General features: G+C 48.6%; 1 protein-coding gene across 9 annotated transcripts in view; it reads left to right on the forward strand.

Moving 5' to 3' along the window:
* The window catches only part of ELP1 (elongator acetyltransferase complex subunit 1), a 111,200-nt gene that overhangs the window by 47,299 nt on the left and 45,088 nt on the right, over window positions 1-18,813 (forward strand). For all 9 annotated transcript variants that reach the window (XM_037902367.2, XM_037902366.2, XM_037902363.2 and 6 more), the window contains 5 exons: window positions 3,479-3,585; window positions 6,297-6,400; window positions 11,791-11,844; window positions 11,950-12,055; window positions 13,098-13,210. In XM_037902367.2, coding sequence (XP_037758295.1) covers window positions 3,479-3,585; window positions 6,297-6,400; window positions 11,791-11,844; window positions 11,950-12,055; window positions 13,098-13,210 — 484 coding nt within the window. The remainder of the gene's footprint in view (window positions 1-3,478; window positions 3,586-6,296; window positions 6,401-11,790; window positions 11,845-11,949; window positions 12,056-13,097; window positions 13,211-18,813) is intronic.

Below are 18,813 nucleotides of genomic sequence, written 5' to 3' on the forward strand. Positions count from 1 at the left end.
TAGGCAACGGGTTTAAAACAAACAAAAGGAAATGTTTTTTCACACAACGCACAGTCAACCTGTGGAAGTCCTTGCCAGAGGATGTTGTGAAGGCCAAGACTATAATAGGGTTCAAAAAAGAACTAGATCAATTCATGGAGGATAGGTCCATCAATGGCTATTAGTCAAGATGGGCAGGGATGGTGCCCCTAGCTTCTGTTTGCCAGAAGCTGGGAATGGGAAGTGGGATAGATCACTTGATGATTGCCTGTTCTGTTCATTCCCTCTGGGGCACCTGGCATTGGCCACTGTTGGAAGACAGGGTACTGGGCAAGACGGACCTTTAGTCTGACCCAGTCTGGCCGTTCTTTATGTCCTTATGCTCCAGGGCCTGGGATGGGCTTGTGGTACACGTGCTCGCTGGCTCCTGCTGGTGAGCCAGTGCATCCTGTAAACTCTGGGTGCTATTAGGCTCCTCCCTGCAGTTGTCATGTTGTGGCTGAATTTCTGAATCGTGGGGATTTCTTGGCAAAAGGTGTCACATCAGATTGGATACTTGTGTGCTGCAGCGACAGGAGTGCTGGAAATGGCTCTGTAATACAAGAGTCCATGTGGGGCTTCTGCCCATAGGCCAGCACGTTACTGGGGTCTCGACAGAGATGCTGTTGAATGAGTATGGGGCACAATGTGGTGTCATGCATCTCCCAGGGGAGTTCCCAGTGGGTCAGGGCCAGACCCGTTCGGGACACAGATACAAGAAGCTAAATAGGGGACTTGGCTCTTCAGGGATGCCAGTTCAGCATCTCCCCTCAGCCCTGAGCTTTACCCCACTCTGGGAATAGCCAAGAGATCTTCCATTGCTGCCACACCCAGCTGGTAAAAAGGAAAGGAGGACTTTTGGCACCTTAGAGACTAACAAATTTATTTGAGCATAAGCTTTCGTGAGCTACAGCTCACTTCATCTTTTCATGTTCTCTGTGTATATAAATCTCCCCACTGTATTTTCCACTGAATGCGTCCGATGAAGTGAGCTGTAGCTCACGAAAGCTTATGCTCAAATAAATTCATTAGTCTCTAAGGTGCCACAAGTCCTCCTTTTTTTTTTTGCGGATACAGACTAACACGGCTGCTACTCTGAAACCCAGCTGGTAGTTTGTAATGGATTCTGTGGCCTGTCCAAGCGACTTGAGCAGGGGTCCCCAACATGGTGCCCGCGGGCGCAATGGCGCCTGCCGGAGCAGTTGTGTGTGCCCGCAAGACACCATGCCACCGAAATGCCGCTGCCGAGCGAGGCCGGCGGAGAACCACCTGCCGAAATGCCGCCGAGAAGCGTTGCCATTTCTCGGCGGCATGTCAGCGGCGGGGTGTCTGGCGCCTGCCACAGTCTTCTGGGAATAAGAATGTGCTATTCCCACAGAAAGGATGGGGACCACTGGACTTGAGGGTCCCCACTGCTCATGCCAGGGAGGCAGCTGAGCCACCCGAATTAACTTTACCACGTGGGGGCAGTAAAATGCAGTGGCTGCTTGATCCGAATATCTGCTGCTTTTCTGAGTATCTGTACTATGGGTGCTCCACCATAGGAGTACCTGTGCACGCTCGAGAATGCAAAGCAGTGTCTGTGGGCCTATGCTTGCACAAAGCAGCACGTCATGCCTCCTAACGAGGGCATATAAGGACCAGCCGCCATGCAGTTCCTTCTCAACTGCCTGCAGCTTAAGACAGCGCTATTGCGCATCCAGCTGATTCTACGGCTTCCAGCCTTTTCTCAGTATTCCATTAGTCTTTCAATTTCTCTATTTCTTAGTTATTTTGTTCTAATTAGTTTATTTTATAGTATATTAATTTGTTCTAATTAGTTTATTTTATAGTGATTAGAAGGGAGCTATTCCCTTCTCTCCTCTTTTACTTTGGCTTGCCATCTCCTGGGTTATGCCAAAGGCCTTGGGGTTTAAGCCCCGCCAGACCTGCCACAAGTCTTTTTCCCATAGTGACATGCTGCCTTGGAGACGCCCACATCCTGTCTACAGGTAAGGTACATACGGGCAGATCATGGAAGGATAGAGGAGCTAGATTCAAGGTCCTTCTAATGCAGCAATCTCTAGCCCCAGTGGGGTCTGCTTCCTCTTGTTACATCTGCTAAAACTCATGGCCTGAACAGAGAGACTGGGATGCAACCCCCCTGCAGCGTGACAGCATACTCCACCAGAGCTCTGTCTACTTCTATAGCTTTACTGAGGGATATTCCTATATAAGAAATTTGTAGTGCTGCGACTTGGTCTTCCATCCATACCTTTGCCAAGCATTATGCTGCTATTCCTCCTTCCAGGGATGATACTGCCTTTGGTGTCACAGTCCTCCAAACCATCTTAGACTTGCCTCCTGAGCACCCACCTCTCACTGAATTACTTCTTGGGAGTCTCTGATGGGGGAGCACTCATAGGGACATATACCCAGAGAGCTTACTTAACTTACAGTAACTTGAGTTTTTCAAGGTGTTTTGTCCCTGTGAGTGCTCCACCTCCTGTCTTCCTCCCCCTCAGCTGTGGAGGCTCTGCTTCACAGTCAAGAAGGAACCAATTGGTAATAGGTCTGTGCCTCCTTACATGCCCTCATGTGGGGACACAAGGTGCTGCTTTGCACAAGCGCGGGACCATGGCCACTGCTTTGCATTCTCCATTTGAGAGCGCACAGGTGCATTGTTAAGCACCTGTAGGGACGAAACATCTCAAAAAACTCAAGCTACTATAAAAGTTAGTAATGACTCCTTTTGACCAATGGGAGGATTATAGCTGCAACCCCCTCTGCCTCCCAGCATGCTCCAGGCGCCTCTCAGTGAGCCCCAGGTATCTTGCTGGGAAAGCTCCATGTTTTGTAGTGGTGCCCATTGCCTACTGATGGGGTTAGCCTGAGTTCTCTTCCTAGTAAAGCTCCTCGATTCAAAGGGTATTGGGTTGAAGCATGGGCAGACACACCCACGTGTGTTGTAGAAATCCATTTCTTTGGGGGCCCACTAAAACCTGGCAGTGCCCAACATGTTGCAGTCCTGTGATGTAGACAGGTCTGAACCATGTTTGAGTTGTGCCTGACTGTGCAAGAGCTGTGGGCTTTGCAGGCTCTCTGGCCGTCTGGGAAGGGGGGTTAAACATGCCCATGTGTACATCCCAAGACTCATGATGAGAGGGAGTCCTTTACTGCACCATGATCAGTGAAGTGTTGCTGGCAGGCACATGTTCCAAGCCAGTGGGGGACTGGGGCCAGGACTTTTACACTTCTTCACAGTATTAATTGAATTGGTGCACGTTTAACATCCTTCTGAAAGAGAGCAGTTATGGAGACTAACGTGTTATCTATCCATTCACCTCCAACTAGCACTACCAGAAACAGTGTCCGCTCGCCTCTCCCTTCCCCCCCCCATTAAATGTAGAGGCACGTGTGGTGCACCGGATGCATATCCACTGCAGCATTGTAACATTCTCTCTCGTGTAACTTTTTCTAGTTTGTCTGTGCCTGTGGATGGGGATGTGATCAGCCTGTGCTATAATCCGAAGACCAGAGCAGTAGCTCTGCAGCTGACTGATGGGCGGATACTGAAGTACCTCTGTGGTGAGTGTAAGATCCCCGTCAAGATGGCTGATGTAGGAACTGATTACTGTCATGGAACTGTCCTGAAGTTTAACTAGCCAGTTAGAGTATAAGAATGTGCATGGACTTGCTGTTGATGATGATGCTTTTCGCATTACTTGGCTCTTTGGACTTCATTAAAGTACTGATTTGTATCTGAATGTATCTAATTTTTGAAGAAAAGAATAGCCGTAGTTGTGTTTTGAAATGAAAGTCTAAGCTCAGTGGCTTTCGAAAGACCGATGTGGTACTGGGGACTCAGTGACTTTTGCCCCTTTATCCCTAATGTAAAAATGTTCCACTGAGCCCATAGACCCCACCACCCTCTCCCAGCTGCTGTCATGGATCTGCAGGAATTATGCTGTGCCTCAGATGTTAAATAGTCCCTTGGAGGAACCCCTTCCTTCAGTGTGCCAGACCCCTAAGGGGTCCCACTCTCCCTTCAGGGTAGGCCCCGGAGCATCACCACCTCCGAGACTGAGCCCCTGGGCTCCAGCACTCCTGTTCACGTTATGAGCTCTGCCCAGAAAGTCCAACTGAGAGAGACTCCTGGTAGAGACCTGTATGCTCTTCAGGGATCAATGAACCGCCTCAAGTATTTGCAGTGACACCAGGCAGCCTTTTCCATACAGATAGGGCCAGCCTTAGGGCCAGGCAAACAGGGCCCACACCCAGAGCATTGTAGCCAGGGAGGCGCCACAAGAGGCTCGGGCTTCCCCTGGCTGGCTGTGGTCAGACTCCTGTCTTCTCCGGTCCCTCCCCTGCGCTGGGCCGGCGGGCTTCTCCCTGTCCCCTCACTCACTCCTCAGCTGGCCAGCTGAGGGCTCCGGCTCTGCCCCAGCCCTGGGGAGCCCAGGGCTATGGGGGAGCGGAGCTGAGTCCCTCCCTGCCTGCGGCCAGCCGTTTGGTCTCAGGCCTGGGGCAGGAGGAGCAAAACTTTCACGTGAGTGAGGGGATTGGGGGCCCAGCAGGAAGGGAGCAGGGACTTAAAGTGACAGTGCTCTCACGGTCTCTCTGACTTCCCTAACACACACACACACAAGCTCTCACACCCACATACTCTCTGCCTCTCACAGTCCCCGAACACAGATTGACTGACACACACACACACTCTGTCTCTGTGTCTGTGTCTGTCTCTCTCTCGTGTGTTATTATTACTGCTTGGTACTTCCTGTAAAAATGCTCATGGTGAGCCAGGAGGGCTGAGGGCTCTGGCAAGATGCAGCCCCCACGTGACAGCGTGAAGCCTGCCTTGATGTGCAGGCCAGCCGCCAGGCACCACAAGCCACTGCAGCAGCACAGAAGTAAGTGTGACAATACACCATATTCCATGCCACCCTTACTTCTGCCCTTCTGCTCACAGTGGCCTAGGAATTTGCTAGTTGTAGCAGTTACTCATTGTGACGTTATCTGATTAAAACATGACCATGTAGATCATTGTCGCAACCACTGTTATATATTTGCAGCAAATCTTGTACAAAACGTGGCATGTAAGATGTCTATGAAAAGGCTATGATTTGCTGAATATGTTTATGCTATTTGTATGCATGTATCATTTTTGTATTTGAAGTTATGAGTATTGGCTCTATACCTATATTTCAAATGTTTGCTCCTGGGGTAACGCCCACAAGGTAGTTAGCCAGTACATCTTAAAGGGACTAGTCAAAGTAAGTGGTTCATCTAGGGACACTTAACTCACAATGGACCATGGGAGACGCCCATATACATTGAATGGGCTTTCCTGTGGACATTCCATATGAAGTATAGGTAATGGCCTGGAGGTGGGAGCTCAGGGAGCCGTAGGAGCCAGGGGTGATGATGGGAGGGGAAGGGGGGTACCAAAATACAAGTTTGCCCAGGGCACCATTTTCACTAAGGCCGGCCCTGCAAAGAGTAGTGTTTGGTATTCAACTGAAACATGGCATCGGAAGTCCTTAGATTAGCACAGAGAAATAAAAGTTAAGACCTAGTCCATCTGGCTAAGACAGTACCATCAGCCAGCCAAGCTGCTATGGCCTCCATTCCAGGCTTGCTCGTGTGCGTTCGCTCTCTCTTTCTCTCTCTGACCCTTCCTCAGTCCCAGGTGAGAGCCCTGTGTCTCTTCAAAGGGAGCACTTCACTCTGCCATCCGGCACCTTTCCCTTTGTTCTCATTTTGGGGCCTTGGCTTGGCTTCCCTGCTGAGAGGTGTGGGAAAATCTCCTTTTTGGTCATTTGCTAGGTGTGAACATTCTGGTAATTGGAGTTTCCCATTGTCTCTTTTGGATTCTCCATTGATGTGGGTCAGTTTCAGCAGGTTCCAGGCAGTTACTTGATGTGTGCACCCCACATGGCAAGGTGACCTGCACACCTCATGTCTGCTGTTCTTTGCCAAGAGGGGAGACAATGCTTTTACACCTAGTGGGTAGCAATGCAAAGTACAGAGGGAAACTGAGGCATACTTAAGATTCATATACATATCATATTGAAAATTCCCCCTTTGTTACACTTGCTATATGCTGGACTCAGATGGTCTCCAAGCTCCGTTCTGTTTCATATCATGCGCTTGTACTCTATACAAGTACGTTCTGCTGTAAACACACCTATGTTGTTTTTATGAGGCACGTGTGACAACGGGGCATGTTTGTGTAGGTGTAATGTTTGTTTTGTCAGCCAAGTTGGAAAATAGCCGTAATCGTCTCTGTTAATCTTCAGAGGCTCCCACGCCAGCCCTCGAACCTTGGACGAGCAGCAGTGGCTCTGCTGTGCGATTCCCTTCTCCATGTGTGCAGACTGCACTGGCCGTGATTGGTGGAGAAGTAAGTGAACTGTTAGTGGGGTCAGCACCTAGTTCTGGAAAATTAGTCCCAAACACCGGTCCTGTGGGCCGGGAGGACAAGGTCTAGAAACGTTCCTTAGCGTTACTTTCTCCTCCTTAGTGCCTGCAGAGCGAGCTGTGTGTGACCAGCATAGCCACCTACACATGCCTTGCCCAGAGAATGTCTGATGGTTTATAATGCACAAAATCCAGCATTATTATGGAAAACCCTACGTTAATATGGAGACTTAAATGAAGGGATGTTCCGATGGTCGGTCCTCATGGCAACTGTAGCTCTGCACTGTGTGACCATGCAGTACTTGTCAATATTTTTTATGACATTAAACGCTTAATACATCTGACCAGGATAGCCTAATTAAGTTCTTGTGGGATCTGACTTGTTACACTTCCTGTATGCAGTGTAGTTGTGTCAGTCCCTGGATATTAGAGAGACAAGGTGGGGGAGGTAATATCTTTTATTGGACAAACTTCTGTTGGCGAGAGAGACAAACTTAAAGCCACAAAGAGCTATTCTTCGGTTTTGGGAAAGGTGCGCCGAGCATCACAGCTAAATGCCAGGTGGAACAGGTTGTTTAGCATAAGTAGTTAGCACAAATTCTAAGGGACCAGTCAAGGTAGAGTGGCCCGTTAACACCTCTGCAGCCATAGGACAAAAAGGGGTGGGGGGGGGTAGTGGATTATAGGTTGTTGTAATAAGCCGTAAATCCAGTGTCTCTGTTCAGGCCATGATTTTTAGTGTTTAGCAGAGTTATGAATTTAAGCTCCCAGGCTCATCTGTTGAAAGTGGTGTGCAGGTGTCCTGTTAGGATGAGGACTGATAGGTCAGAGATAGAGTGATCACTTTGTGAAAAGTGCTCACCCACAGGTGAGAGGGTGGTTTTGTCTTTTATCACTTTCCTGTGTGAGTTTATTCTAGAGTGTAGTGAGTTTATTCCAGTCTGTCTGGTTTCACCCACATAGTTGTTACTGGGGCATTTAGTGCTCTGGATGAGGTACACCACATATTGACTTGTGATAGGCATGTGTAGGGTCTATGGATCTTGAAAGGTGTTTTGTGGGAGGTGTTGATCATAGTAACAGTGGAGATATGTCGGCAGGTTTTTCATCTGTTCTGGTAGAGTGTGGTGTTGGTGTGCCCTGGTCTGTGGGGAGCATACTTCTGATGGGTTTCAGAGTAACAGCCGTGTTAGTCTGTATTCGCAAAAAGAAAAGGAGTACTTGTGGCACCTTAGAGACTAACCAATTTATTTGAGCATGAGCTTTCGTGAGCTACAGCTCACTTCATCGGATGCATACTGTTGAAACTGCAGAAGACATTATATACACAGAGACCATGAAACAATACCTCCTCCCACCCCACTCTCCTGCTGGTAATAGCTTATCTAAAGTGATCATCAAGTTGGGCCATTTCCAGCACAAATCCAGGTTTTCTCACCCTCCGCCCCCCCCCCCCCAAACTCACTCTCCTGCTGGTAATAGCCCATCCAAAGTGACCACTCTCTTTACAATGTGCATGATAATCAAGGTGGGCCATTTCCAGCACAAATCCAGGTTTTCTCACCCTCCGCCCCCCCCCACATGTTTCATGGTCTCTGTGTACATAATGTCTTCTGCAGTTTCCACAGTATGCATCTGATGAAGTGAGCTGTAGCTCACGAAAGCTTATGCTCAAATAAATTGGTTAGTCTCTAAGGTGCCACAAGTACTCCTTTTCTTTTTGCGAATACAGACTAACACGGCTGTTACTCTGAAACCTGTCATTATTCAAAAACCAGTTGGAGAACACTTCAATCTCTTTGGTCACTCGATTACAGACCTAAAAGTGGCAATACTTCAACAAAAAAAACTTCAAAAACAGACTCCAAGGAGACACTGCTGAATTGGAATTAATTTGCAAACTGGATACAATTAACTTAGGCTTGAATAAAGACTGGGAGTGGATGTGTCATTACACAAAGTAAAACTATTTCCACTTGTTTATTTCCCCTCCCACTGTTCTTGTAAAGTGCTGGAAATGGCCCACCTTGATTATCACTACAAAGGGTCCTCCCCCCACTGCCACGCTCTCCTGCTGGTAATAGCTCACCTTTCCTGATCACTCTCGTTACAGTGTGTATGGTAACACCCATTGTTTCATGTTCTCTGTGTATATAAAATCTCCCCACTATATTTTCCACTGTATGCATCCGATGAAGTGAGCTGTAGCTCACGAAAGCTTATGCTCAAATAAATTGGTCAGTCTCTAAGGTGCCACAAGTACTCCTTTTCTTTTTACTTCTGATGGTGAGCTTGGAGAGGCTGGGGGGTTGTTTGAAGGCCAGAAGTGGGGATTCAGGAAAGATTTCTCTCCAGATGGGGTCCCAATTAAGTATGGGTTGTAGTTTGATGATACCCATATGGGTTCCAGCATAGGATGGTAGGTGACAACTCGGGGCTGGTGGTCAGAGTGGGTTTTATTTCTGTATTGAAGCAGGTTCTCTCAGGGTATTTGGGTGGCTCATTCCGTGATGCGATCTACTTCTCTGGTGGAGTGTCCTTGTTTGGTGAAGGTGGTATTAAGGTGTGTAACCTGAACTTTCTCCCTGGAGCATATTTTGCAGTATCTAAATGGCTGGCTGTAAATAACGTATTTCTTGGGGTGGTTACTGAATATATGCAGCATGTGTGTAGATCCATGGGTTTCTTGCATATTGTTGTCTGTAGGGTTCCATTGTTGAAGCTGATCTTGGTGTCCAGGAAGCTGATGCTGGTGTGGGAGTGTTCCAAAGAGAGTTGAATGGATGAGGGGTGGTTGTTGAAGTTGTGGTGGAAATGTATGAGGGAGTTTAAGCCGTCTGTCCAGAGGATGAAAATATCATGGATGTATCTCAGGTATAGCATTGGTTTTGTGATGCATTTCTCCAGAATATCATCTTCAGTGTCGCCATGCAAAGGATATTAGCATATTGAGGAGCCATCCTAGTATCCAGAGCTGCTACCATGGTTTGGACAAAGTGTTTGCTCTTGTGGATGAGGATGAAATGGATGTGGTTGGGGTGGAGATCTGAGGGTTGTCCGTTGTCTTGTAAATATTTGAGGCAGGCAGCTATGCTGTCATTGTAAGGGATATTGGTATATAAGGAGGTGACATCTGTGAGGTCGAGGATGGTGTTCTGAAGGAGGTTGTTAATAATGCAGAGTTTGTGGAGGAAGTCAGTTGTGTCCTGGAGGAAGCTGGCCCTTTGTGTGGTGGATGGTTTCTAGGAGTCCCGATAAGTAAGTGTCGTGGTCAGATATGATGGGACTGGCTGGGTTCCTTTGTTTGTGTATCTTGGGAAGCATGCAGAAGGTCCCTGGTGTGGGTTCATGGAGGATGGATTTGTAAAACTTCTCTTGGAGTTGTTTGGGGAAGGATTTGATTATATCCTTAAGTTCCAGGGTAAATTTGTGATGTGGGGTGGCCTTTGAGTTCTTTATAGTACTGTAGATGGTGCTGGAGAGATGTCGGTTTGCCTCGTTAAGGTAGTCATCACAGTTGGACCTGAACCCAACCCAACCCAAAATACACAAACAAAAGCACCCAGGCAGACCCCTCATATCAGGCCACAGCACTCTTAGGGCTTGGCTACACTTGCAGATGTAGAGCGCTGGGAGTCAAACCAGCCTTCGGAGACCGCAGCAGGGAAAACACTGCCATGTGTTTACACTGTCAGCGGCAAGTGCGCTGGCATGGCCACATTAGCAGCACTTGCAATCCCAGTGTGCAAGTGGCTGCAGTGTGCTTTTCAAACGGGGGTGGTGGTGGAGTGTGACAGGGAGTGTGTGGGGGGGAGACAGTGTGTTTTGGGGGGCAGAGAGTGTGTCAGCATGCTGTCTTGTAAGTTCAGACAGCAGCAGACCCCCTTCCGCCTGCCCCTCCCTGCTCTCTCTCTCTCACTCACAGCAGCAGCATTCCACAGTAATGGTTTGCTTTGTCTCAGAGCAGATAAGCAGCCAGCTGTCACAGAGCTTTGAAAGGGGATATCCGCATGCCTGCAGCCGAGTTCAAAACAATGACAAGAGTGGCCACTTGTCCCATAATCCCCTGAAGTCGTTTCCGGAGGCCAATCACAGCACAGTAATGCAACACGTCGTCCACACTGACACCCGGGAGTTTCAGCCGGGGTGCAGCAAGCGTTATGTTTCTCGTGGAGGTGGATTACCAGGAGCGTTCCAGCTGCAGAGTCCAGGCGCTATACGTGTGGCTATATGCCAGCGTGGACATCTCAGGAGTTAGGTTGCCCGGGGCTGATTTAGTGCGCTCTAACTTGCAAGTATAGCCAAATCCTTACCAAAGGAATATTGGGACAGAAAGCAATCACTCTGTATCTGATTTACCCATCCTAATCCTCAAAGGAAACCTGCACGACACTTTCAAAAGACAAGCCTGGGAGCTTAAATTCATTACTCTGCTAGACACTAAAATTGATGGCCTGATGAGAGAGAGACTGGATTAATGGTTTATTACAACAATCTGTAACACTCTGACACCACTCTTTTTGTCATATGACTGCAGAGGTGTTAGAGTCATTTCACCTTGAATGGTCCCGTAGAATATGTGCTAACTACTGATGCTAAACAATCTGTTCCACCTGGCATTTAGGTGTGATGTTCAGAGTACCTTTCCCTGACCTGAAGAAGAGCTCTGTGTGGCTCAAAAGCTTCTCTCTCTCACCCACAGATGTTGGTCCAATAAAAGATATTACCTCATTCATGTTGTCTTTCTTATACTTCCTGTCAGGGCTGTCACTAATTGTTGCATTCAGTGATTATTATGGTTTGGTTTTATTTTTCCAGTTCACATCCTTTTTAGAAAGTGTGTTAATCTCATCTCCAAATCCACACACCAGTCTCTACTATAGTGGGCTCCCAATGTCCTGTTTCCATGCTGCCGCATGGAGGGCCTTGGGGTGCTTACAAGCTAAGTAAAACAATGCGCGCTGCACAGCTGGGTCTGGTGGCTTTCAAGACATTAGCTATTGTTGCCCACCAGAGTTATTCAGAGATGGCAAGTGTGCTGTTCCTTATCAAGGATGCCACCTCGGTCAATTTGAAGCTTTCAGTGGAAAGATGTTGTTGAGTTTCCAACCGCAAGGGTCTGGAGACCTTTTTTTTTTTTTAAGCAAGTAAACACATTTTACATTGAGTTCTCGGTGATCAAACAGATTCCTACCCAACTTCCTTCAATACTGCACTGGTGTGTTGAAAATAAGCATGAGGCATTCCAGTCCCCTTGGAAATCTGACAGTCTAAAAGTAGTGGGCATATAGCAAAGACCCATCTCAGTTATAACAATGGTGCCACTAAACCAATGCTGTAACATATTGTAATTGTCCATCCTTTTCATTATAGGAAGCCATCCTGGGTCTGACTGAGAGATGCCGTTTTTTCATTAATGATGTGGAGGTACCAAAGCTTGTTTTGATGTGGTTTCACTTGTCTGTGTGTGATTATTAGATTTCATCTGCTGCTGCTGGTGCTCAGAGATTTCATTGGATTCACTTTCCACAGGTGGCTTCCAACATTACCTCATTTGCCATATATGATGAGTTTTTGCTGGTGACCACCCACTCCCACACCTGCCAGTGTGTATCTTTGAGGGACACATCATTGAAAGGTAAACGTTCAGATATGGCCTTTGGTATGTAATTGGCCTTACTGTTTGCTTCCTGGGTCCTCTGCCCTTGTGATGGAACCTAGACAAGCTTGCTTGTCGTGGCCATGGTGCCACTTCTTGATTGTCCAGAGTGGCTGCTCCTGATTGGTGCCAGTGTGTTCCCTATATCCTCTCATGGGCTGTGACTGTGGGGGCTCTTAATCCACTTCTGGGAGCTCCCACCCTCACTTCCCAGCTCTCCCTAGCACAGGGAGGAGTAGCTTACTCTCCACAAATCGTCATTGATCTGTGATATAACAGGAGTGACCAAAGGACACTTGAAATCACTGTGCCTTGGCCTGCAGAAAGAGGGGAAGCAGCTGGGGGCAAGACTGGGCATGCAGGCCGCCTGCCTGCCTGGCCCCTAGGAGGAGAAGCAGTTGGGGGCAGGACTGACTGTGCAGGTCGCCTGCCTGGCCCCCAGGAGGAGAAGCGGCTGCGGGCAGGACTGACCGTGCAGGGTGCCCCCAGGAGCAGAAGCGGCTGGGGACAGGACTGGCTGTGTAGGCCACCTGCAGGGGAAGCAGTCAGTTGGTGGGAGCCACCTCTTGTCTTCTTTGACAGGCTTTGCCTTCACCTCCCAGAACAAGGCTGGATGCTCCCGGTGGGGGACACGTAGGGTGGAAGGGATCCCCGGGTGAACCATGCAGGGCAGCATCTGACTGGCACCTGGACGTGGGAAGCTTGGGGGTGTCGTGGAGGAGCAAGAGGATGAGGAAGAATGGCAATGTACATGTTCTGTGCTTCTGGCAGCTGCTTGTGTGTGTGTCTCTGCCTGGTGTCTGGACTCGGGCAGTGGCTGTCTCCTCCAGTCTGCGTGATGGTGCTTGGCACAGTGGGACTCTGAAGCTGACTGATGCCCGGAGGCATTACTAGAACATCCCTAGTAATGGGTGGGTGGGTTCCCAGCAGGAACTCAGCAGACACCCTGGGGCTGGACTGGGGAAGGTGCACTGTATGTCGGGACTTATCATACCCTTGCTGATACCTCTGCCATTCTCAGTTCTGCAGGCAGGCTTCAGCAGCTCCTCTACTCCCAACGAGACACTTCGCAAGGTGGAGCGAGGCTCCCGCATAGTCACCGTTGTACCCCAGGACACCAAGCTCATCCTGCAGGTCAGCTGTCATGGTACTGCTGCAGCATCATGTGTTAGCCACGCTGGGGAAGCCCCACTGTGACGCAGCGCCCAGCTGTTCGGAGAGGGTAGTAGCTAGCTGAGCTATACATGGTCAAGTTCCGTGTAACAACTGCTGTTGCTTTGCAGGCTATGGGATCACCACTCACAAACATGCAGAACTGTGGATGCTGATCCCACTGTATCCTAAGCATTACAGCTCATGCTGCCTCTCTCAGAGCCCCGGGCAGGAGAGGGTCCAGACAGAAATGAGGGAGTTTCAAATAAATAAGGCTTCAGTGGCTGGTCTCGGTGACACTGAAGCACCTCAATAAATCACCGGGTCAGAGGGTGATCTCTTGGTGCCTATTGTCTGTAGTAAAGGCCCTGCTTCAGGAAGGTGAACACCCACACTGAGGGCCAGGTTTTTACCCATTGACGATAGTGAATTCTCCCCCCTCCTCCCTCCAAACCTCTGCCATTCTGCTGGGTGTGAGCACTCCTGAGCTCCAGCCCCATGTGACTGGGAGGTAGACGGTCTCTTGACTTCATTTGCATGAAAATGAATGTGTCCTGTGCTTCATGCTCTCGCCCTGCCCACCTGCTTTGACACCATCTGTTGTGTGTTCCAAGTGCACATGCCCCCACCCATTTGCCTTTATACCCTCTGTCACGTGTGCTTCGTATGCTCTTGCCCCTGCCCGCCTGTTTTGATACTTCAGAAAGGGGAAGTACACAAAAATGAGGAGGCTAGTTAAAGGGAAATTAAAAGGAACAGTCATGAGTGAGATGCCTGCAAACTGCATGGAAACTTTTTTAAAAAACACCATAATAGAGGTTCAAACTACATGTATACCCCAAATAAAAAAGAGTCAAGGACCAAAAAAGGCTGCCATGGCTAAACTAGGTAAATGAGGTGGTTAGAGACAAAAAGGCATCTTTCAAAAATTGGAAGTCAGATCCTACTGAGGAAACTAGAAAGGAGCTTAAACTCTGGTAAGTCAAGTGTAAAAGTGTAATTAGGCAGCCACAAAAGAATTCAAAGAACAATGTGCAAAAGAGACACAAACTAACAGCAATTTTTTTTAAGTGCATCAGAAGCAGGAAGCCGGTTAAACAATCCGCTGGGGTCACTGGACGATCGAGATGCTAAAGGAGCACTCAAGGAAGCCAAAAAACAAAATGATTTCTTTGCATCCATCTTCACTGCAGAAGATGCAAGGAAGAGTCTCACACCTGAGCCATTCTTAGGTGTCAAAGCTGAGAAACTGTTTCAGATTGAGGTGTCAGTAGAGAAGGTTTTGGAACAAATTGAGAAAAAATTATAAGTCACCAAGATCAGGTGGGATTCACCCAAGAGTTCTGAAGGAACTCAAATATAAAATTGCAGAACTGCTAATTGTGATATATAACCTGTTGCTTGAATCAGCTTCTGTACTGGATGACTGGAGGACAGCTAATGTGACGCTGACTTTTAAAAGAGGCTCCAGTGGCGATACTAGCGATTACAGGATGGTAAGCTGAACTTCGGTACTAGGCAAATTAGTGTAAAGAATGGAATTACCAGACCCATAGATGAACAGTATGTTGTGGAAGAGTCAAAGCTGCTTTTGTGAAGGGAAATCATGCCTCACCAGTGTATTAGAATTCTTTGAGAAGGTTAACAAATGTGGACGAGGGTGATGCAGTGGACATAGTGTATTTGGACTTTCAGAAAGCCTTTGACAAGGACCCACACCAAGAGTTCTTAAGCAAAGTAGGCAGTCATGGGATAAGAGGTAAGTTGTTTGAGTGTTGGTCCCACAGGGGGGTATGCGTGCAACCGAGTCCAGGAACTCTTTCAAGCAGTGTCCATTGGCCCCCACACACATCTCTTCATGCTTCTGCCAAGATATGAGGCACCATGCAGACCCATGCCTCTCCAGGTCCTTATGGCTCCATGATCTGAGTTGGAATCCTGTGTCCTCTCCTCCCTCAACTATTTGTAGCACCTGTAAAGACAATTATAAATAGTTTTTATTCTTCCTAGCTTTTTTTGTAAAATAAATGAAAAATGATCCACTGATTCTAATGATCACCCCCGTATCAAAGCATAAGGAATGACATCCGCCGGTTCTGACTATGAGCTGTTAGTGCTGTGGAGCGTGCTGGTGCTGCAGAGTTGTTAATGCTGCTATTCTTGGGGCTCTGGTGTTTGCTGCGTTAGGAGAAATGCAGCATGTGGATTCAGCAGGCCTCGATGTTTTCATAGAGCGAGACCACAGGCTTGGTTTGGTGGCAAAGGTGCTCATCCAGGTTAATTGTCAGCAAAACAGAGAACTAGCACCCTGACCACCAGGTCACCGGACACTAACAAATGTATGCCTGTGACAAGGCTCCGTCAGCATAACAGGATGCTTTCCCCTCTGCCAATACAAAGATGCCCCTCCTCTGACTTCTTCTTTTATACATCGATACAAACAAGTTACGTGTCACACTCCAGATGTTGTTAGTTGCCACCCTTGTTTTTGTACCTGCTAGTTTGAACAAAACATCCTCCTCCATTATCTTGTCATCCCATCCTTATCATAGGAGGAGTCAGTGGGTTCCTGTACCATCTCTCGGGAATGTGTTTACACAGTTACTTGAGAGATCTGGATGTTCTTGTACCATCCTCTCAGGAATGTGCTCACTTTAGCTAATACCTAGTGTGTTGTGATTCTGCTGAGGCCAGGCCTACTCTGGTTCACAGTCTTTGGTCCATACTATTAGTTGTGCTTAGGGCTTCAGCAAGGCCTACACTTATCATTGATACCATCTAATTTGTCCGAGGACCACCGGGCTTCCAGGGATGCACTGGTTCCATCAGACTCGACTGCTGGAACTCTGCTGGCACTGGGGCAGATGGAGACTTACACAACACTGGAGGATATAGTCTTACCTCATCCTCAGTCTCCTTGCTTCTCCAGCCTAGCCCTCTTGAGGGATATTATTACACCAGAGAAGGATGCTACTCTGGTGTCTCAGGAGCCACTTGACTTACAGCTCTTCGGCAGGAGTGCTCCAGTACAGATGACCTCACCACTACTGGAGAAGGAATTTTCAGACTCGGATGAGTTGGAGGTGCTAGCCTCTCCAGTATCTGCAGGGAGACAGTTGAGTCATGACAGACATTCAAGGAGTCACACTCAGTATCCCTCCGGATACGGCTTCCCCAGGAACTGCTGGTATTGATTTCCTTGGGTACCTTACAGCTGACTGACCCCTTCCTTCTGGCTTCATTGGGGTCCATGGGCAGGCATTCAGGGCCGCCTTAGGGATCCATCCGTGTATGTGGAGGAAGACATTGATCAGGACCTGCAGATTCTAACAGTTGTCTCTTCTTCATCCTTGGACAAAGCCATCGCTCTGTCCTCTCCATCTCTGGTGGATGACCAGAGTACCAGGAACTACTGCGAAGAGTTGTCGATGACATCCAGATCCCACTGGAGGAGGTCCAGGGCCCTCAACACTTGCTCTTGGATATCCTGCAACCGGAGGGACCGAGTAAGGTGGCCCTCCCAGTTAATGAGGCCATCCTAGAACCATCCGGAGTGATATGGCATCTTATGTCCCCACACCAAAGAGGGCCAACAGAAGATATTTCATCCCCACCAAAGGAGCTGAATTTGTTCTCCCACCCCAGCCCCAACTCACTGGTGGTACAGGCAGCTAAGGAAAGGGCCAGGTCACACTATCAAATGGACACACTGACTGACAAGGGTTCAAAGAGATTGGACCTCCTGTGGAGAAAGGTCATCCTCTCTGCAAGCCTGCAATTTTGTATTGCTAACTACTAGGCTTTGTTAGGAAAATATTATTTTAATAACTATTCCAAGCTTCAGAGTAACAGCCGTGTTAGTCTGTATTCGCAAAAAGAAAAGGAGTACTTGTGGCACCTTAGAGACTAACCAATTTATTTGAGCATAAGCTTTCGTGAGCTACAGCTCACTTCATCGGATGCAAGTGAGCTGTAGCTCACGAAAGCTTATGCTCAAATAAATTGGTTAGTCTCTAAGGTGCCACAAGTACTCCTTTTCTTTATTCCAAGCTTGCAGACTTTATGGGGAGGCTTCCCATGGAGGACAGAGCCCAGTTTAAGATCTTCAAAGAGGAGGGCAAGCTAGTGGCAAAAATCACTCTCCAGGCCATAGTGGATGCAGCAGACACAGCTTACAGAACCTCATGAGAAGGGATTCTTGGCTACAATTGTCAGGATTTCCTAGGGAGGTCCAGAACACCTCCAGGGCCTCTGCTCTGAGGAGTTGAACCACTTTAATGAAAGAACAGACAAGTTCATGTATTAAGTAAAGGACTCGAGATTGGGTGCTCCACTCCAGGTGTTGGTGCGTCCCTGCGCCTTCGCTCAGAGATTTTTACAGCAGTACTCGTACCGGTTGCGCACGCGCAGAGCCTCCCCCCTCCCCCCCCCCGCCCGCTCTGAGCGTACCTTAATAGTACGCATGCGTGACCAGTCTCCTCAGTTCCTTCTCTACTGAGACGGAGCTCAGCAGACTCGTTAGAGACTTTCTCTCCCTTCGTGCATATACCTTCCCTGTTAGCTTGTTACCAGCAGTACTTCGATACCACTTTTCCTGTCTTTTTCTCTCTCTCTCAAACTACCAAAAAAAAAACTTTTTTTTTTTCTTCCTTTGTCAGAGGCAGCCACTTCCGACATGCCTGGCTCCCCAGGCTTTAAGCTCTGCTATAACTGCAAGGATGTCATCCCTCTTCGGATGGCCATTCAAATTGTATAAAATGTTTGGGGGAGTCCACATCCTCCAAACATGTGCCCACTGCAGCAAACTTAAATCCAGGGCACGTAAGGACAGGGAGCTGAGATTAAAACTGCTCCGCCTTCGGAAATCTTTAGGGTAAGCTTCAGACCCGGGCGCCGACTCTGCTACATGCCGCAGCCCCCCATCCCTCCCGCCGCCTCAAGGAAAGACAAAAAGACTTCAAAAAAAACGGCACCCTCTCACCTGCAAAGAGTTCTTCGCTGGATAAGACTTCTCCGGGCAGATCTACAGCCTCCCTCCTGGTGCTTCCCCAGCTGAGCACTTTAGACGCGCCGGGCAAAACCCGCCTTCGGCTGCGGCAATAGCACTAAGCTCCGGTGCTGAGGCTTCAGGCTCCAGTTGCCTGCCTCTCTCATGGCACCATTCAGCATCGCGACGGAAGCGGTGCCAACACGTGCTGACGTGCCTGACCCCCCCGCAGGCTGTTCTTGGTCTGCTGGCACCGTCTCCCGCTGAGCTGACTGGCAGTGAAACAATGCTCAGGACACTGGTGCAGAGGAACCTTTGTTCACAGCAGATTCCTCTTGCACAGCCCTCACCTCACAGAGGAGCTCCAGCACCCCAATTTATACAGTCAAGGGACCTGCTGGTGTCACCCATCCTGCAGTCACCCCAACTTAATGCCTGCTTCTCTCCAAATGCTCAGTCAGGGTCCGGACAGCCTTCCTCCAGTGATGAGGAAGCCGGTCTTCAGGGGGAGTTTTCACCATCCTCAGACCCCAGTCAATAGAGGTCATAGAAAAATCACCTCGTCCTACTCTCAGGATCCTGCCCCGTGGTGTGTAAA

This window comes from Chelonia mydas, chromosome 5 (assembly GCF_015237465.2).
Source record: "Chelonia mydas isolate rCheMyd1 chromosome 5, rCheMyd1.pri.v2, whole genome shotgun sequence".
Classification (NCBI taxonomy): Eukaryota; Metazoa; Chordata; order Testudines; family Cheloniidae; genus Chelonia; species Chelonia mydas.